At 48.4% G+C, this 21,360-nt stretch overlaps 1 protein-coding gene across 1 annotated transcript in view; it reads right to left on the bottom strand.

Annotated features, from left to right (window-relative positions):
• The window catches only part of LOC126299414 (glutamate receptor U1-like), a 298,401-nt gene that overhangs the window by 183,934 nt on the left and 93,107 nt on the right, over positions 1–21,360 (bottom strand). The window contains exon 3 of the mRNA XM_049991308.1: positions 5,028–5,200. Within this exon, the coding sequence (XP_049847265.1) occupies positions 5,028–5,200 (173 nt within the window). The remainder of the gene's footprint in view (positions 1–5,027; positions 5,201–21,360) is intronic.

Raw genomic sequence — 21,360 nt, 5'->3', positions numbered from 1 at the left:
ACATCATTTATCTCTTTTACTAGTCTACAATTTTAGGCAGCTGGGTCTCCAGTGTGGTAAGTTGTTGTGCGGGAGTAGTGAAAACTAAATGGTTCAAATGGCTCTGAGCACTATGCGACTTAACTTCTGAGGTCATCAGTCGCCTAGAACTTAGAACTAATTAAACCTAACTAACCTAAGGACATCACACACATCCATGCCCGAGGCAGGATTCGAACCTGCGACCGTAGCAGTCGCTCGGTTCCAGACTGCAGCACCTAGAACCGTACGGCCACTCGGGCTGGCAGTGAAAACTAAGACTGTTACATCTACATCTACATAGATACTCCGCAAGCCAATGTACGGTGTATGGTGGAGGATACCCTGTGCCGTAGCAATCGGAATACCAACACGCAAAAACAAAAACGGTATGAACTTACTCACAAACCAAATTTTAGGTAGCAACACAATTCTTGCTGAATACGGGAATAATACTGGAACTCAATAGTTTATGGGGTATTCCTTCTGATTTATAACCGCTTACAAACGCTGTTGTATGTCACCAGTACTTTTAACGGTACACGCAGGCACACTTTTATCTCATTTTCCCTCTTTTTTCTTCAGTGTTTACCTACTCTAATACGGGTTCCACTGTACTCAAGTTTCGACGAACTTATTTTATTAGTTTTTCTGCCGGATGCCCTTCCTGTCACCGCACTTGTCAGTTATTTAAGGAAGGGAAGTGGTGCGCGCCATCCGTCTGTGAATTACGCCAAGTTCGTTCTGTGTGTGATCGTGTTTTAACTGTTTGTGACTCGTATTTTCTGAGTCGAAAAGCATTTGCATAAAAGAGCTCGAGAAACCGCCCTAAAAAGCACACTGAGGCTCGCTGGTGCACAAACCACTGTCGTTAATCCGTTGCGAGTATTCTATCCGGGTTTGCCTCATTTTTGTGCTGGACTAGTCATTTCCTTTCCCATTCCACTCGCAATTAGAGCGAGGGAAAAACGAGTGTCCATATGTCACCTTTTTTTCTTTCTTTTGATGGTTCTTTGTCCCGCGGCTTCTCAGGGTCGGCACAGTTAGGAACGGATTTGGCAAGGTTAGTTTAAAGGGGTGGCTGGATGCCCTTCCTGCCGCCACCCTGCCCCCCCCTCCCCCTAGGACGTAATTAGTGTACCCCAGCTGTTTGCGTCTAGCGTAATCCATGGAATAGTGCGAACGTGTTTAGATGTCTGTGAGTCGTGTAACTGAGGCGGAACGTGGGGACAAGCCCAGTATTCACCTAGCGGGATGTGGAAAACCGCCTAAAAACCACATCCAGGCTGGCCGACACACTGGCCACCGTCGGTAATCCGCCGGACGGATTCGATCCGGGGCTGGCGCGCCTACCCGAGTCCAGGAAGCAGCGCATTAGCGCTCTCGGCTAACCTGGCAGGTCGTCTATATGCCTCCGTATGAGCCCAAATTTTTCGATTTTATCGTCCTGGCCCTTAAGCGCAATGTATGTTGCGGCAGTAGAACCGTTCGGCAGTCAGCTTCAAATGCCGGTTCTCTAAATTTTCGCAATAGTGTTCCTCAAAAATAATGTCGCCTTCCCTCCAGGGATTCCCATTTAATTTCCCAAAGCATCTACGTTGACACTTACTTGTTGTTCGAACCTATCGGTAACATATCAGGCAGCCCGTCTCTGAATTCCTTCAATGCGACCTGGTACGGAATTCCAAACACTGGAGTAGTACTCAAGAATAGGTCGCACCAGCGTCCGTATGCGGTCTCCTTTACAGGTGAACCACGCTTTCCTAAAATACTCCCAATAAATCGAAGTAGACTATTCACTTACCTACCACAGTTCTGACATGCTCGTTCCACCTCTTAACGCTTTGGAAAGTTATGCCCAGATATTTAAACGACCTGACTGTGTCAAGGAAGACACTAGTAATACTCTATCCGAACATTACAGGTTTGATATTCCTATTCATCCGCATTAACTTACATTTTTCCACATTTAGAGCTAGCTGCCATTCATCACACAAACTAGAAATTTTGTCTATATCGTCTTGCATCTTCCTACAGTCACTCAACTTCGATACCTTACCTTACACCATAGCATCACCAGTAAACAACCGCCGATTGTTTCCCACACTGTCGGTCAAATCATTTATGTATACGAAGAAAAACAACGGTCCTATCACAATTTTTGGAAATTTGTGGTATGGTCTTATGAGACCGAACTGCTGTGGTCATCGGTCCCTAAGCTTACATCCTATTTAATCTAACTTAAACTAACTTACGCTAAGGACAACGGACACATACACACACACATACCCGAGGGAGGACTCAAACCTCTGACGGGGGGAGCCGCGTGAACCCTGACAAGGGGCCCCAAACCGGTCGGCTACCCCGCGCGGCATGTCACAATTCCCCACAGCACTCCTGATGATACCCTTGTCTCTGATGAAGACTCGCCGTCGAGGATAACATACTGGGTTCTCGTACTTAAGGGGACTTCGAGCTACTCACGCATCTGGGAACTTATTCCACATGCCCGTAGTTTCGTTAACTGCCTACAATGGGACACAGAGTGAAATACTTTCCGGAAATCTAGAAATATGGAATTTGCCTGTTGCCCTTCGTCCATAGTTCGCAGTATATCATGTGAGGAAAGGGCAAGCTGAGTTTCGTACTAGCGATGCTTTCTGAAACCATGATGATTCGTGGACATAAGCTTCTCAGTCTCAAGAACATTTTATATATTCGAACTGAGAATGTGTCCAAGAACTCTGCAACAAACCGAAGGTCTGTAATTTTGCGGGTCCGTTCTTTTACTCTTCGTATAAACTGGTGTCACCTGCGTTTTAGTCCAGTCGCTTGGAACTTTGTGGTGGGCGAGAGATTCACGATAAATGCAGACAAGGTAAGGGGCCAATGCCGTATAGTACTCTTTTTAAAACCGTGAATGCTTGTGTGCTTTACATCTGTATCATTCGTCTAGTGGACCGAGTCGGTGTTTCATACACCCAGTTAGGATAGTTGCAGCCAGACAATATAGATGCCTATTATACGCTATGTCTACTTCATCAGCTCTACAGCGCACATGCTCCCCAGTACCTCGTCTCAGAGATCACCTATTTGTCATGTGGTCATAATGGAAAGATGAGATGGTATCTTAGCGTAGCCTATCCGTAAACAAAAACATTTGTAAATTCCTTCTCCGTTGCTGTTGTCTGCCTCTGGAATAAAATATCTAGCACTTCGCGCACAACTCAATGTCGTGTTGCTTTTAAGGCTCTGAAGTACTTCCGTCAAGCTCATAAGATTTCCTCCAAAATCAGCGTATATGACCAGTATCCCCCTTTATCAAATATTAAAGCAATTTCTCCCGTCTTGTCCCACTTACACATTCTTCTCTTTTCGTTTTCTTAGTCAATCACGCCACTTTATTTCTCCTATCTATATTACATACTTTGCTCTTTCTCTACCTCTTCCGCCCGTTCTGTTCTGTCCATAATTTAAATCTACCTGCCTGTAACGAATTTATTTTTATACTTGTGATGTACAAAAAAAAAAAACTCTGTTTCTTCTGCACAATTTATGTCATATAGATTTCGAAATGTTGGATTCTGTACTAGATGTGATTTGTAAAATGTTTGTTGTAACGAATATAATGTCAAATATTTTGGATGACTGTCTACTTGTAGGAGAGGGCCTCGTGGCCCTAATCTTACCAGGCTAAAAACAAAGTAATAAATGCGTGGAGAAGATCTCTTTGCCAGGGGATTGCCTTACAAACTCAGCCGAGAAAAATGATTTGCGTTGTACGTCTCTACTTTGAGACAGAAATACCTAATAGTCGCCTCTTTCTAGGGTGATCGAAAGAACTGCTGCAACTTTAGCAAGACTACACTGGTCTTGTGGCGTGATTTGGAAGGCTACAGGTGACTATAAGTTTATTATATCTTTTCGAATTTTGACACGCCACACAGAGCGAGATAGTTTGGCGGTAACTCAAGGGTCTTATGAAATGAAGGAAGTAAAGTCAAGGAGTAATGGACCGTCCTTAGAGATGGCGCACAAGTCTGAATAAGAATAGTTCCAGGACAGCGGCAGAAATGTGTAGTGTCTTTTTGAAAGGACATTCCCGACATATTTCTTAAACGATTTGAGAAACCACAGAAAAATAAATCTGGACGTCCGGACGCGAATCCGTACTCTGTACTTCCATAATACGAATCCTATATTTAACCGCTTCACTCAGTCCATGTGATGGAGGCGTATGTCATGTCTGTCTGGTCTGCAGACGTTGTGTCACATACTGTAGTGTAGATTACGCTGATTAATTGTAATGTTATGTTTGTATTGTAGTGAGAGTGGTGAGTCAATATTTCGCGCCACCTTCTTTCTCCTTTTGTCATAAAAAATATCCGCACTGAGACGTTTTCTTTTTTCCCCCATTATTCTTACGAATAACAGTTTGATTGCAGGATTTAGAGAGTTCTATATCTGACAATAAAGGCTGTCTCTGATTTATACCTCTGGCATGGGTGTGTGTGGTGTCCATAGCGCAAGATAGTTTAAGTTAGATTAAGTAATGTGTAGGCTTAGGGACCGATGACCTCAGCAATTTGGTGTCATAAGACCTTACCACAAATTTCCAATTTCTGATTTATAAGGACCAACTGTAAAACAAGAACAATTAACTAGTGGGCTAGTGTTCGGAAGGAGGGTAGTTTAATTCTACCTCAGAATATTCATATTTAGGTTTTTGATCTTTTCTCTAAATCGCTCAAGGCAAATGCCAGGGTGGTTCCTTTCAAGAAGATACTGCTCATTTTGTTTCCCATTCTCCTACAATTTGAACATGTGCTCCGTCTATAACAGTCTCGCCGTCGGCAGAATGTTAAACGCCAATTCTCCTTCAGTGCTTTATCTACTCTTGGTTAGTTTCATCAAGTACGAAAGTGCTTGAAAAGTGGAATCAAAGCATTAATTATTAAACTGTAATTTGCTTCTACTTTTTCACTTCTCGTTACCTTTTTGTACCTCACCTTCCTTAAAAATCCTGGGGTAGTCACATAGGATAAATCGGCGATGGCGAGGACTTTATTTCTGGGGCAGGGCCGGACACTGCTGGTCGAGTTGTGGGCTGCAAAGGTCAAAGTCCGGCGTTGTACCGCCAGATGCTTCTCCAGTTCCACTGAGCTCAGAGATTCAGCGAAGCCTGCGCCGATGCGAAATATTTGAACCAGTTTACAACTAAGCTATAAAGAAATCCTTAAGCGTAAATATTAGTCATTAAAACTGAGTCACTTATTTTACTCTTTCGTTCATGACAATTGCAATGTCAGTAACGAAACATTTATCTGAAATGAATTTTACACGAAAGTTTAAGTACATTACAATACGTAACAGAATAAAATTACAAAATTTGAAGATGGTCCTGAAAGGATTAAAGACCACCACGGCTGTATTCTAAACTTTATTTTAGGCAACTACAAGTTTTCAAAAAATGCCAATTTTTGCGTGAAATGAGCTTATAGGACTATGTTTATACACTACTGGCTATTAAAATTACTTCACGACGAAGATGACGTGCTACAGACACGAAATTTAACCGACAGGAAGAAGATGCTATAATATGCAAATGATCAGCATTTCAGAGGATTCACACAAGGTTGGCTCCGGGGCGACACTTACAACGTGCTGACATGAAGAAAGTTTCCAACCGATTTCTCATACACAAACAGTAGTTGACCGGCGTTGCCTGTTGAAACGTTATTGTGATGCCTCGTGTAAGGAGGAGAAATTCGTACCATCACGTTTCCGACTTTGATAAAGGTCGGGTTGTAGCCTATAGCGATTTCGATTTATCGTATCGCGACATTGCTGCTCGCGTTGGTCGAGATCCAATGACTGTTATCAGAATATGGAATCGGTGGCTTCAGGAGGGTAATACCGAAACCACGTGCTGGATCCCAACGGCCTCGTATCACTAGCAGTCGAGATGACAGGCATCTTATCGGCATGGCTGTAACGGATCGTGCAGCCACGTCTTGATCCCTGAGTTTGAAACGTCCCCTTAGAAAAAATATACAAGACAGCGGACGTTACATTTCAGATGTGTTACGACCCGGGCTCTACCCTTCATTCGATCCCTTCTAAACCCTACATTTCAGCAATATAATGCACGACCGCATGTTGCTGGTCCTACACGGGCCTTTCTGGATACAGAAACTGTTCGACTGTTGCCCAGGCCAGCACATTCTACAGATCTCTCACCAATTGAAAACGTCTGGTCAATGATGGCGGAGCAACTGGCTCGTCACAATACGCCAGTCACTACTCTTGATGAGCGGTGGTATCGTGTTGAAGCTGCATGGGCAGCTGTACCTGTATACGCCATCCAAGCTCTGTTTGACTCCATGCCCAGGCGTATCAAGGCCGTTATTACGGCCAGAGGTGGCCGGCCATAGTGGCCGAATGGTTTTAGGCGCTACAGTCTGGAACCACGCGACCGCTACGGTCGCAGGTTCGAATCCTGCCTCGGGCATGGATGTGTGTAATGCTCTTAGTTTAGCTAGGTTTACGTAGTTCTAAGTTCTAGGGGACTGATGACCACAGCAGTTAAGTCCCATAGTGCTCAGAGCCATAAAAAGTTAAGTCCCATGGTGCTCAGAGCCATTTGAACCATTTGAACGCCAGATGTGGTTGTTCTGGGTACTGATTTCTCAGGGTCTATGCACCCAAATTGCGTGATAATGTAATCATATGTCAGTTCTAGTATAATATATTTGACCAATGAATACCCGTTTATCATCTGCATTTCTCCTTGGTGTAGCAATTTTAATGGCCGGTAGTGTATTAATGAAGAAGAAAAACATTCTTCATGGCATACGTAGAAATCAGACGAGGACTACGTCCATGGACCCTGCTTTTCAGCAGGGGGCTGTTGAAGCTGGCGGAGGCTGTGTAATGCTGTGGAGCTTGTGCAGTTGGAGTGATTTGGGATCCCTGATACGTTTAGATACGACTCTGGCAGCTGACACGTAGGCAAGCATCCCGCATGATCACCTGCATCCATTCATGTCCATTGCGCCTTTCGACGGACTTGAAGAATTCCAGCAGGACAATGCGACACCCCACACGTCCAGAATTGCTACAGAGTGACTCTAGGAACACTCTTCTGAATTTAAACGCTTCCGCTGGCCACCAAACTTCTTAGACACTAACATTATTGAGGATATCTGGGACGCCTTGCAACGTGGTGTTCAGAAGAGGTCTCCACCTCGTTGTGCAGTGATGCAAGATTAACGGTGTCAGTTCCCTCCAGCACTACTTGAGACATTAGTCAGGTCCATGCCACGTCGTGTTGTGGCACTTCTGCGTGCTCGTGGGGGCTCTACACGATATTAGGCAGATGTACCAGTTTCTTTGGCTCCTCAGTGTATATCATCTCCAGCGAGTACAAGCCCTCAGAAATGTAGACTTCCCTCCACGAGAGAATTTCTGCCAGTGGCTACAACAACAGTGTATGCTGAATCCCCTGTTTGTAAGCAGTTTTCTGTTCACGGATGAGGATGGATTTACCAGTGACGCTACTTTTAATTTGGGCCGATGTAAATCATAATGCAACACACATATCACGACTTGAGCTGCGTTATTCGTTGAACGTCTGGGCACGACTGCTCAGGGACCGCATAACTGGACCACACTTTCTACCACAGGAACCAACCTGACAGTAGTAGATGCGGTTTCTGAGAACAGTACTTCCAGATGTACATGATGATGTCCCACTGAACCAACGCTTGAACATGTGGTTCCACCGGCCTCTGTGACTGAGCGGTTCTAGGCGCTTCCGTGCGGAACCGCGCTGCTGCTAGGGTCGCAGGTTCGAATCCTGCCTCGAGCATGGATGTGTGTGATGTCCTTAGGTTAGTTAGGTTCAAGTAGTTCTAAGTCCAGGGAACTGATGACCTCAGATGTGAAGTCCCATAGTGCTTGGAGCCATTTGAACCATGTGGCTCCTTCATGACGGTGCTCCAGCATATTTTCATTTACGAGTGTGCCGGCTTCTAACTCTAAACTATGGTCAACATTGGATAGGTAGAGGAGGGCCTGTGTCGTGGCCTCCAAGGTCTCCGGATTTAAATCTCATGGATTTCTGTGTGGGGGGTCATGTCAGAAGCCTAGTGTACTCTACCGAGGTCAACTCTTGAGGAATTACGCTTGCGGATAGAAACAGCCTTCTAGCATTTACAGAATTCCCCAGTATTACCGGAGAGGATTCGCAATTTAATTTAGAGACGAGTTCAATGTTGCATTGTGTCGCATGGAAAACATTTCGAACACCTACTTTAACGTTTAGAGATGCCATGTGCTCCTAGACACTGATGAACCGCAACAGAAAATTTGTTGTATCTCGACAACGGTTCATTTGTGGACCCATGATAATTGGAGCTTTTTAGCTACTTTTGGCCTGTGCTTTCCATGTGTGTATTGTTGGTTCAAATGGCTCTGAGCACTATGGGACTCAACTGCTGTGGTCATCAGTCCCCTAGCACTTAGAACTACTTAACCCTAACCAACCTAAGGACAGCACACACATCCATGCCCGAGGCAGGATTCGAACCTGCGAACGTAGCAGTCGCACGGTTCCGGACTGCGCGCCTAGAACCGCGAGACCACCGCGGCCGGCGTGTATTGTTGACATCACTTCTGAGACATCCTGTATATGATGTAGCATGAAATCGAACAGTGCTTGAATATATTCCTGCATTTTAGAAGGGTGACATTTCAGCCGATCGTGGAGTTTAGGAAACATGTGTTGCCCATTACTCTTCGACTGCACATTGTTCGCCACATTTGGCCAGACATTATCCTTCTGAAATACAGCATGTTGAGTAATGGCACCTCGGGATCTGAAGTTGGTCCGTTGCAGTGGTTGCTGTACTTTCAATCTTAAGGACGTTGGAGTCGTGATCTCAAGCTGTTTTTAACGTCATCCCATATGATTATACCGGGTGATCAAAAAGTCAGTATAAATTTGAAAACTTAATAAACCACGGAATAATGTAGATAGAGAGGTAAAATTAGAACCAAAAAGAACAAAGTTCACAAAATGTCCGACAGATGGCGTTGGACAACAAAACGTCAGTGACTGCGCATGACAATCGTGTATAAAAGGAGCTGTAATAAGAGAGAATCAGAGCCAGCCAGCCAGCCCGCCCTCCAGCAGCAGCAGCAGCTGTAGCAGTAGTAGCAGTAGCAGCGGTCCCGACCAGCATCGCGGTCCACCCTGTAGCAGCCAGTCACCCCTCCGGCAGCAGCGGTCCAGCCAGCCAGGAAGCCCGACCTCCAGCAGCAGCAGCAGCTGCAGCAGCAGCCCCGTCCGCGACAGCGGCGCCAGCTGCGGCATTCCTGCCAGTCGGCGTCAGCTTCAGCTTCCACGCCAGCAGCGTGGGACTCTGGTCGTCGTCCGTCTTCGTCTTCGTCCGTCTTCGTCTTCGTCCGTCCCCAGTTTTCTTCTTTTTCTTCTTCCCCTTTCCATTTTGTCCTGTGTACTTTTCTATATCCTTGTCATCATGTCAGCTCCCACCACCACTACGACCACTACTACCAGAGCCATAGTCTACACGTCCCCCTCTGCCGCCACCACCACCATTACCTGGTGTGCACAGTCACACCCCCCTCTTTCCATCCCTCCTCTTCTCAATCTCCATTCGCCTTCGCTCTTTGTCGGCCCCTCTCCAGCTTCTTCCTCCCACTCCTCTCCCTCTGATCCTTTCCCCCCACTCCCCCAGCCTGTTACTGCAGCTCCAGCTAGGGTGGTGGCCCGTTGGGCCACTGCCCACGCCCAACTCTCCCCATTGCCTTCGCCGTCACCACCACCGCCGTCGCCTTCACCGTCACAATCTCCGGCGCCGTCTGCTGTGTCCACGCCGGGACCTGCCTGTTCCCGCCACCTCCCTATAGCTCCTATCCCTCATGTCACTACCCACCCTTCTGCCGCCGTTAAACGCCCTAGTGGCACCGACACCTCCTCTGCTCCCAAAAAGGCCCCACCCCGTCCCCTTCCCCCTCCCAGGATGCCATGGATGTCGCCCCACCTGCCCCTGCTCCTTCCGCTTCCTCCTCCTCCTCCCCCCCTTCTTTATACAAATACCTCCTCTCCCGTCCGGATCCTTCCCTTCTCGAGGCCTGGAATCTCTCCCTCCTCTTCCGTCACCACGTTCCTGGTGCCCCCGTCTCTCTCCTCACTCCCAGACGGGATTCCGTTCTCATCTCCTCCCCCAGCCCTACCCTCCATACTGACATCCCGCCTCCCCATCACCCGTTTTGGCCCCAACACTTCCCTCACCCCAGCTCCTTCTCCATCCCCCAACTGGCAACCCCAACCCCCGCGTCGCCCGCCGACCCTCATCGCTGTGATCACTCGGCTCAGTCCGACGATCACAGAGGAGGAGGTGTTGGCGGAGCTCAAGGCGCATCCCACACTGGAGGTGTGGGCGGTCCGCCGCATTTTCAACTCGTCCGGCCCCACCCGCCTTATGCGGGTTTTCTCAGAGGACGCCCCCTCCATTGACCGTCTATTGAAGGAGGGTGCCCTCCTCTTCCACCAGCGCTATAAGGTCGACCCCTCCCGTTCTCCTCCTCAATCCCTGCGCTGCCAGAGGTGTCTGCACTATAACGCACACCCAACAGCTGAGTGCCGCGAGGCCCCCACCTGCCCACATTGTAAACAAGCGTACTTCCTCCGGCAGTGCCCTAACCTACAATCCCCTCCCTCCTGCAATACCTGCAATCTCCCCCATCTCACCTACTCCCAAAAGTGTAAAGCCCGACCCCCTCCGACCACTCCTGAACTCACTGTACCTGTCCGTCCTCTGTCCCTTCCCCCCCCCCCCCACCGCTGAGGACATCATCAGGTTCCTCACCATTGTCTTACAAAACGTCCACCCTTTCCAGCGCCCTCACACCCTTCAACAGGTCTCCCTCGCCGCCCGTTCCATTTTCCACTTGAAAATGTATGCCACCTACTCCAACAACCAGGCCCATTTCACCTTCTCCCGTCTTGACACCCTTGTCTAAATCCCTGTCATGGCGCGACAGCACCGTATCCTTTTCAACAACATCCGCTCCCTTCCTGCCAACAAGAAACTCTTCCTGCACACCCTTGCCACCCACCGCATGGATGCCTTCCTCCTCAATGAAACTTTCCTCCAACCCCACCACACCATCCACACGTCGCCCTACCTCCTTTACCGCTCCGATAATCCCCTCCCGATTGCGTGTGGCGGAGTTGCCATTGGTCACCACTGTGAGATCCCAGTACGACTCCAACCTCTCTTTCCCGACCCCACCGAACACCTGATCCGTAGTCTCTTCTTCCCTGGCCTTACCGTCACCTGCGCCACCACCTATGTCCGCCCTAACGACCCTATTCCCTTCGACTTCCTCTCCCACATTGACCGTACCTTCTCCTCCTACGTGATCGCCGCCGACCTCAACATCCACAGTCGTTCCGCCGCCCAGTTACGGCGGTGACATCGGTTCCTCTCCTCCCTTCAAGGGGACCTCATCCCCATCCCCCAGCACACCCATCCCGAATCCAACTCCACTCCCGATGTTATCCTTTCCTCCCCTAACCTCCTTGGCCGCATAACGGTGGATGTCCTGGAACCTATTGGTAACGACCATCTCCCTGTCCTCCTCACCGTTTCCGACGGTCGTCGCCCCCGCCCCAACCCTCGTAATGGCCCTCCCCTAAAGTATATCCATGACTATTCCCGTGCCAACTGGATTGCCTACCGGGATACCCTCTCCACCCAGGTCGATAGCCACCCCTTCACCTACCGCCTCCCTGACGATTTAACCCATGCCGCCTCCTTTCTCCAGGAGACCTTGTCTGAGGCCGTGGAGGCCCACGTCCCTACTGTCGCCATCCACCCCCACCCTCCTACCTTGCCTCCACAGGCCGTCCTGCTCCTCCATGAATCCCGTCGTCTCTACCGTGCCTTCCTACACACGTGTGACCTGGACACACTCTGACGCCACCGGCAACTCCAGCGACACATTCGTAATTTGCTCGCGGCCAAGCAACGCCGGGACTGGTGACAGGCATGCACCCGTTTGAATGCCGCCCTTCCTATCAACTCGTCCAAGTTCTGGTCAGCCTTCCGTCGCCTTACCGGAACTAGACCCTCCCCCTACTATACTCTCCTCCATGATGATCACCCATTCCCTGACACCCTTAGTAAGGCCAATCACTTGGCCTCCTACCTCTCCGATGTCTTTTCCATCCCCGACCATCCCCAGTTTGATTACTCCCTCTTCCTGGATGTCCGCGATCGAACTGACACCTCTGTCCCTCCCCTATGGCCTGGTTTCCAGTAATTGGACAACATTGCACACACAGAACTCAATGCCCCTATCACTACACGGGATCTCATTGCTACACTCCACACCAAACGCAACACCACTCCTGGTCACGATCGTGTCACCTACCGTCACCTTCGTGAAGCTCCTGTGTCCTTCCTCTCCACCCTGGCCAGGCTCTACAATGTAGTCTTGTCCACTGGTTACTACCCCGACCTGAGGAAAACCTCACGTATCCTGATGTTCCTTAAACCTGGTAAACCGCCATCCGCCGTCTCCTCCTACCGTCCCATCAGCCTTACCTCGGTCTTCAGCAAGGTCCTGGAATCTATCCTCACCCGCCGCATCCACCAGCATCTCCGCCAGCACCGGCTCCTTCCCATCACCCAGTGTGGCTTTCGGCCATCCTTCTCTTCCGATGACCTTCTCCTTCACCTCACTCATCTCCTTTCTGAACAGCTTAATTCCCGTCGCTCTGCAATCTTCCTCTCCATGGACCTCGAACGTGCTTATGACCGTGTATGGCATTCCGGTCTCCTCTTCAAGCTCCAAACCTTCGCCCTTCCCATTAATTACGTCCGTCTGATCGGCTCCTTTCTCTCCCGCCGTCCTTCCTACGTCACCATCCATAACACAGATTCCTACACCTTTTTTCCCTCCGCCGGTGTGCCCCAAGGCTCCGTCCTCTCCCCCCTTCTGTACCTTTTGTATACGGCGGACATGCCGCCGCCGTCACCCCCCGTCCACCTTCTCCAGTTTGCCAATGACACCATCTTCCTTGCCCTTGCTCCCAACACCTTCTCCAATCCCATCTTGACTGGTTCACCGCTTGGTGCAACCAGTGGTTGCTCAAGGTCAATCCCTCCAAAACCCAGGCGATCATTGTAGGCAAAACCACCCCTTCCTTCCGCCTCCTTGATTTCTATCTCACCGTCTATGGCCGTCCTATCGCCCTCACCCCCACCCTCAAGTACCTTGGCGTCACCCTCGACGGTCGACTCTCCTGGACCCCCCATCTCCGGACAATCCAAGCCAAGGCAAGCTCCCGTCTCCATCTCCTCAAGCTCCTTTCCGGCCGTACGTGGGGTCTGGACCCCTCCACCATACTCCACACCTATAAGCCCCTCATCCGCACTATCCTTTGTTACGCCCGTCCGACCTGGATCTCCGCCCCCGCTAGCTTTTACAAATCCCTCCAAATCCTTGAATGCCATGCTCTCCGCCTCACCTATCGCATCCGTCTCCCCTCCCCCACTTGGATCCTGTACGATCTCATTCCATTCCCCCACCTCCTCCTTTTCCTTGAGAGGCTACGGATCCTGTACATCTCACGCAAACTCGATCCTCCTCACCCGCTTGTCTCGCCCATCCTCTCCCGCCCCCACCCGCTGTCGCGTCTGTATTCCCACGTCCCACCCAGTCTCCATCTCTCCACCCTCCTTACCCTCTTCCAAGGTTGCTTCCGCCAGCTCCCCCTCCCTGATGATGTCCTCCTTCCCTCAATATACCCCTCCTACCAACTTTGATCCTCCTTCCCTCTTCCCGTCTCTGTTCCTTTGGGCATCCTCCCTCCCTCATCCCTTTCTCCCCACTCCTCCCCCGGGCTTCCCCTCCCCTGTCCCTTACTCCTCCTCCCGTGTCCCCAGCCATTGTCGTCTTTGTTCTTCCCTCTCCACCCCCACCCCTTCTTCCCCTCTTGGCAGGTCCCCGGACTCGCACACGCTACGTGGACTTTCGCGCGCCGGAGATCATCGCCATCAGTGTCTGGTGTGTGCTGTAGTGTTTAGTGTTCAGTGTTCACCGTCGCACTCCATCGTTCACCTGTGCCATCGCCGTCTTCCGTGTTTGTGCGTTGTGTCACCAGTTTTAAGTGTGGACTATCGTCAAGTGTGAACGGCTCTGTGTTTGCCTTTCTGTGTCAACTGTTTTTTTGCCCACCGTTCTGTAACCTATGTGTAATCTTTCTGTTTTTTATCATCTTGTATCCTCTGGCTGAAGAGCAGCATAGAACGCTGCTGACAGCCTGCCTGTTGTACAGGTTTTAAAATTACAATAAAGAAAAAAAAGAGAGAATCAGATGCGCCAGCAGTCGCAGCATGTTGACGTGACCTGAAAAGGCGCTTTTAGTGAAGCTGTAGTATCAGAATGGGGAATGTGCTAGTTCACCGTTACGATCCTATCGCCATTGGCAGGGATTTGAATGGGTAAAGGTCCGTTGACAAATGCAGCTATGGCGAGAATGATTTCGAAGTTCGAAGCCACCAGACAAAAGACCCCGTTGTGGCCAACCGAGCACAAGGCGTAATGCTGCTGAGGCAGATCAGGAAGAAATGGAGACTGTAGCGGGTTCGTCTATGCACGGGGAAATCAGCGATCGTGCAGTCGCACGTCGCGCCGACATTCCATACACTACTGTTTGGTTGGCACTTAGGCGTACCCTCCGATGCTATCCGTACAAGATCCATCGGTATCATGAGCTGTTACCTGTCGATTTAGTGAAACGGAGGGCATTTGCGGTGTGGGCGTTTCAAAAGATGGCGGAAGATGACGATTGGTTGAGTAACATGTTGTGGACCGACAAAGCTCATTTCACGCTCCGAGGGTCTGTCAACGCCCAAAACTGCAGAATTTGGGCTACCGAAAATCTTAGAACTGTCGTGGAAACTCAATTGCACGACGAGAAAGTCACGGTATGGGTTGGATTTACCACATCTACCGTTATCGGGCGTTTTTTCTACGAGGAAATGCGTGATTCTGGTTTTGTAACTGCTACGGTGACGGATGAGAGGTACGCCGATATGTTACAGAATCGCATCATCCCCAGCCTGGCTGATAAACACCTGCTGTGACGTACGATGTTTATGCAGGATGGCGCTCCACCCCATATTGCTAGACGCATGAAAGATCTCTTGCACGCGTTGTTTGGTGATGATCGTATGCTCAGCCGCCACTTTCGTCATGCTTGGCCTCCCAGGTCCCCAGACCTCAGTCCGTGCGGTTATTGGCTTTGGGGTTATCTGAAGTCGCAAGTGTATCGAGATCGACCGACATCTCTAGGGATGCTGAAAGACAACATCCGACGCCAGTGCCTCACCATAACTCCGGACATACTTTACAGTGCTGTTCACAACATTATTCCTCGACTACAGCTATTGTTGAGGAATGATGGTGGACATAGTGAGCATTTCCTGTAAAGAACATCATCTTTGCTTTGTCTTATGCTAATTATTGCTATTCTGATCCAATGAAGCGCCATCTGTCGGACATTTTTTGAACCTTTGTATTCTTTTCGTTCTAATAAAAACCCCATGTCATTCCAAGTATGTGTGTCAATTTGTACCTCTCTATCTACATTGTTCCGTGATTTATTCAGTTTTCAAATTTATACTGACTTTTTGATTACCCGGTACTTGCCATTTTTCTCTTGTGCCACTCAGCAATAAACAGTGCCATTTTTATCACATATTCGATGATCACTAAATACATACTTATGCCGCACACGTACTGAAAGACTACATTTTACCAGCGACTGTTCTCACGCCCTCATTGCAGAATAGGGTGGTTGTGGTTCCTGTGTACATGATGCCAACACAGTAGCCTTAGGTCATCAATCCAGCTGAACAATGTAGTGGGAACAATATGACGGACATTCCGTTATTTTTATCACACTGGGTGCTCAAATACCCATTAGACGCTAACAAAGTGATCATATGAACTTCTCCTTACCTATTTCATTCATATTGACAGAGTGTAGTGTACGATTGGTACTTCAATACGTGTAAACAGGGAGACGCAACTCTCAACGGTTGACTAGAAAATCAAGTACAGGGTGGCGCACGAAATGTGTTACCAATTGTTTCTTTCACAATTTATCACACACATTAGATATCCCGCTGGGATCTCTACAGCAGTATCAGCAGCGTTTGGGAAAACAAATGAGTTACGATATGACGTGTAATTCACGATACTGCCGCTAGGAGACTAGTAAGCAGCAATGGCTGACAATGGAAGACGGACGACACAGCAACGATCGGCAATTGTGTTACTTTTTCATGAAACGAAAAGCCTTGTTCTGACTCAGAGGCATTTTCAACAACAGTTTAACACACGATGGGTCCCTTGCAAAAAGACCATCCACAGATTGTACAATAAATCAGTGCAGGAAGGAACAGTATTGGAAGTGAAGCGTTCTCGGCCTAAGCCTGTTTGTTGGCCGGAGAATATTGAAGCGGTACGAGTTGCTCTACAGAGAAGTCCAGGGAAATCGTGTAGAAAGGCAGCAGTGCAACTGAGAATATCTAGACGCTCCGTTCAACGCATTCTTAAAAGTGACCCATACAAGATGACCTGTGCACAGAAGCTCACTGAAGAACACAAGCAGCAGAGACTACTGTTTGCTCAGTGGGCAGAGGATAGGGAAGAAACTCTCAACAACGTTTGGTTTTCAGACTAGGCGCATTTTCATTTAGACGGTGTGGTTAACAAAAAAATGTATGCTTTTGGGCCACTGAAAATCCACAAGTGCTTCATGAACGACAACGTTATGATAATCAAAATATCCACGGGTGTACTGCCGGTCTATAGTGTCCAACGGGCACAATATTTCGGCGATCAAACATGTCGCCATCATCAGGTGAACTGACGGACTGAGCTCCTGTGAACGCGCCGGCACGGAGATCCGTACGCTATGGCTGCTCAGGGGGAACTGGGTTCGGTCGCGGCGGCGGCCGATTTAAATCGCAGAAGACCTGGGAACGTAGTGGCAATACTTAGAGGGAGAAGTCTTGGTTTACTTGTATACTCTGTCCCACACAGAGTATGGCTCTCTTTTCGTTGCGGAATGCGACGTCAAGGAGGGAGGAAATTTTGAAAGGGACTTCTCATTGGCAAGAATTTAACGTTCGCTTTGAAAAATAGTACGAGCTACGTAATTTGCGGAAGGGCGGAGACAAGACGCTGGAAGGGAGCGGCTCTCTCTCTCCAGGTGCGAGGAGCGCACTAGTATTGCATTCCGAATATTGCATCTGAGGAGGCAGGAGTTCACTCTTGACTGCTTCCAATAAGTCGCAAGGATTTTCTTATCGCTTGTCGTGAGACGATGCACTTTGCATTCGTCGCTACCAGCGTAGAGAGCAAAGTTTGTTAGATCCAAGCAGGCGAGCTTCACTCATTGTGCGTGTTATCAAGAGCTTAACTCAGGATCACATTTTGGTTTACTACATGTCTGATGACGGTGGTACTGTTACAACAGTTTTGAGCTTAGTTTAATGCAGTTTCACATAGTTTTGACTTGCAGATGGACGCATACCGTCGTACAGTAATGATAACTTACAGTAGCAGGTTTCGGTCACTATTTTCAGCGTAGGGCATGTTAGACGCTATCAAATACGTCGCCGGCAGAGTCTTGATGCAGCCGCACGCAATCAGCCGACTCCACCGCCACGCTGACCACGCTATGAACATGGTAATACAGGAAACGCCAGCTTTCCTAGCTGCGCATTCTTCTTTCGCTTTCTTCAATTTCCTTGCAATGTGTTAGATGTTCATAAAGACGCAAGGCACAGTATTCACCGTTTGCCCGCTAAGAGTGTCATATGTTCAGCTGTTTTTTTATTAAAAAATGGTTCAAATGGCTCTGAGCTCTATGGGACTCAACTGCTGTGGTCATTAGTTCCCTAGAACTTAGAACCACTTAAACCTAACTAACCTAAGGACATCACACACATCCATGCCCGAGGCAGGATTCGAACCTGCGGCCGTAGCAGTTTTTTTATTCCTTCCGCATTTATTACACCAGGTCAACCTGTCTCGTGTAATTTGTTTATATGTTAAATTAGAATGAAGTCATACAATGCTCACGTTAAAAGGCAAATACCAGGGCAGGCACCTTATATAATTCACTTGTTGTGAGCTCTTAGTGTCAGTTCAATTTTATTTTTGTCTTTTTTTGGTACTTTCTACAGTATCTGGCGACCCAAATTTTTTATTTTTGTTTATCATTATTTGAATAATTGGTGAGTGAATGTCTAATGAATTTGATAAAATTGCAATAATTATTGCATATACAGTTTAATGCAGTTTCACTGAATAAACCACTTATATGTTTAACAACACTCCTTGCATTTCATTTATAGAATCTAAATAAAATTCACATCTCTTTCTCCCTCCCACACGTGGTATCTGGCAGATGGTAGAGAAATTCCGTTAGTGTGTCCTTGTCGTGCGGCCAGACCGCGAAAGTATCGTCCACGTACCTATAATAGACCTTGTGATTAAGGTGTGCTGTTTCCAAGGCGATATCCTCGAAGCATTCCATGTACAGATTGGCGATACACGGTGCCAGTGGGGATCCCTTAGCGACTCCATCCACCTGTTGGTAAAACTTGCCCCCACACTGGCAATACGTGGTCGTGAGTGCATGGCGGAATAATTCCACTGTGTCTTCGCCGAAATGATTCTCGAGTGGTTTCAAGGAGTGCTTAGCGGTACCCTCGTGAAGAGGTATGTAACATCGAAGCTGACCATAATATCATTTTTATCGAGACTCCACTCCTTGAGTGTCTTTACAAACTCCGTGGAATTATTAACGTGGAGGGGACACCTGCAACGTCCTATCCATACGGTAAGCAACAAACGCATCCTGCAACGTGCCAGCTTGGCACAGGTGAGGGAGCATATACGCGTCACACGGACTGAACCCAAAAAAACTGGACGCAACTTAGTCGCATGCCTCCTGAAACTGGCTTCGACCTTCTAGCCTTTCACATGGGAGTGGGTAGATGGCAATGCCTTCGTCTCCAGTGACCTGTACAAGCAGAAGGCCGCCATGAAACAACAAAACAAGTTCCAGCGACTACCAGGGGCACAATTGCTTGCGGCCGACGACGAGGATTCGAGGACCATTCTCAATCTGACCAGCAACGAACTGTATGCGGCGACAACGTGCGTGCCAAACGAAGGATTAAATTTTGCACCGGTTGCGAGTACATGACCAAAACTAGAGATCATCAGCAGCGTCGAACAGGCCATACGCGGGTTGCCTTCTGAAGCCGCTGAACAGGTGAGAAAGGAGACCTGCAGAGTCCTAGACAAAGCAACAGTGCCTAGAACCAACATCTCGGCAGGACATGTAGCGCGATACGCAGCCTCAAAGAAAATGAGGATACTGTCGTTCTACCAGCAGAAAAAACGGAAAGCGACGATGCTCCTAAGAGAGGCTGACTACCGGGACAAGATTAATTCGCTTCTGCAGGACCAGGCCCACAAACTAGTGGACCCAACAACAGCTGTGACTAAAAAGACCATCGGTCTTCTCAACGACACAGGTCTGGACCAGGACCTGGTAAAAAGGCCTCACCCCAAAGCCCCGGTTCCATCAGAGTTATACAGCCTCCCCAAGATACACAAGAGGGAGGTACCACTACGCCCAATAGTAGACACGATCAATTCTCCTAGCTATGGTATAGCCATACACCTGGCACAACTACTCAAGCTTCCCGTGGGTAAATGACCCCATCTAGTCAAGAATTCCACGGAGTTTGTTAAGACACTCAAGGAACGGCAACCGGTTCAAAGTTTAATCCTTCGGATAGTACGCACGTTGTCGCCTCATCCAGTTCGTTGATGGCCAAAAGTAGCGTAAGGAGAGACATGCGTGAAGCGCCCAACGAATTCGAAAGTAAAATTCTGTCTGCCCGCCGGGTTAGCCGTGCGGTCTAACGCACGGCTTTCCGGGCGGGAAGGAGCGCCTGGTGGCCGGCGCGAATCCGCCCGGCGGATTTGTGTCGAGGTCCCCGGCCAGTTTGTGGATGATTTTTAGGTGGTTTTCTATCTGCCACTGCGAATGCGGGCTGGTTCCCCTGATTTCGCCTCAGCTACACTATGTCGGCGATAGCTGCGCAAACGTTCTCCACGTACTCTTACACCACCATTACTCTACTACGCAAACATAGGTATTACACTCGTCTGGTGTGAGACGTTCCCTTGCGGGGGGGGGGGGGGGGGGGGGCGGGGGGGTCCACCGGGGGCCGAATAGCACAATAACCCTGAAAGAGTGGTTAGGGTGTGGGGCAGCTGAGGGGTGAAGTGGACTGCGGTAGTCGTCGTGGGTTTGTGCACCACTGCGGTTGCGGCGGGGACGGAGTCTCTCCGTCGTTTCTAGGCCCCCGGTTAACATACAATACAATACAAAATTCTGTCTACTGACTTGACAGAAAATCTTAAGAAATTTTGGTCTTTCATTAAATCAGTAAACGGATAGACGCTATCCGTCGACGGTTTCTTTAATGGTCGCAGGAACGACAAAATGTCTGATATCGAAATAATTGACCATGGGATAGAAAAGCAAATGATATTGCTTAAGAGTGGGAAGGCCACGGGACTTGGCGGGATGCAAATACGATTCTACGTGGAGTATGCCAAAGAACTTGTCCTCCTTCCAACAGCACTATATAGTAGGTTTTGGAGGAGCGAAGTAACGCATACTCTCTTTAGACGCGCGGTTGGAACGATGGATAGCACCTGTGTACTGTCGAGCTGACACTGTTTTTCCGTCGTGACCAGACGTCTTTTCTGTGAATTTCTGTTATTTTACTTTGTTGGACGTTGCTAAAAAAGAGTGAAGCCAAAGGAGAGAAAACTGACATCGAGCTACTAATTGACGTAATAGAAAAAAAAACATCATCGTGTAACATTATGTCCGAATTGCAAGAAGATAAAATTCTGGAAGGAAGTGGTTTCGATTTTCTCTGAGCGGAATGACTAAGAAAAAGGAAAATTATAGATAAAGGAGATCTCTATTATTAACAAGTACATTTTCCTTCATATAGCTATACGATCTGCATGTTCAAGCCCATCTACTTGAACAAAATGTTTGGTAAATTGAGCCAGAACGTAATCCGCTGATGAAGTGGGTCGACCATTTATACTCGTGAGAAGTTTTCGTGTTTAAATCCATCTCTCATTCGAATATAGTTATGAAGTACTGAAACGGCTTTTACAATGAGT

Source organism: Schistocerca gregaria, chromosome X, assembly GCF_023897955.1.
Source record: "Schistocerca gregaria isolate iqSchGreg1 chromosome X, iqSchGreg1.2, whole genome shotgun sequence".
NCBI lineage: Eukaryota > Metazoa > Arthropoda > Insecta > Orthoptera > Acrididae > Schistocerca > Schistocerca gregaria.
Note: the sequence above shows the minus strand (reverse complement) of the source record. Positions and strands in the feature narration are given on the sequence as shown.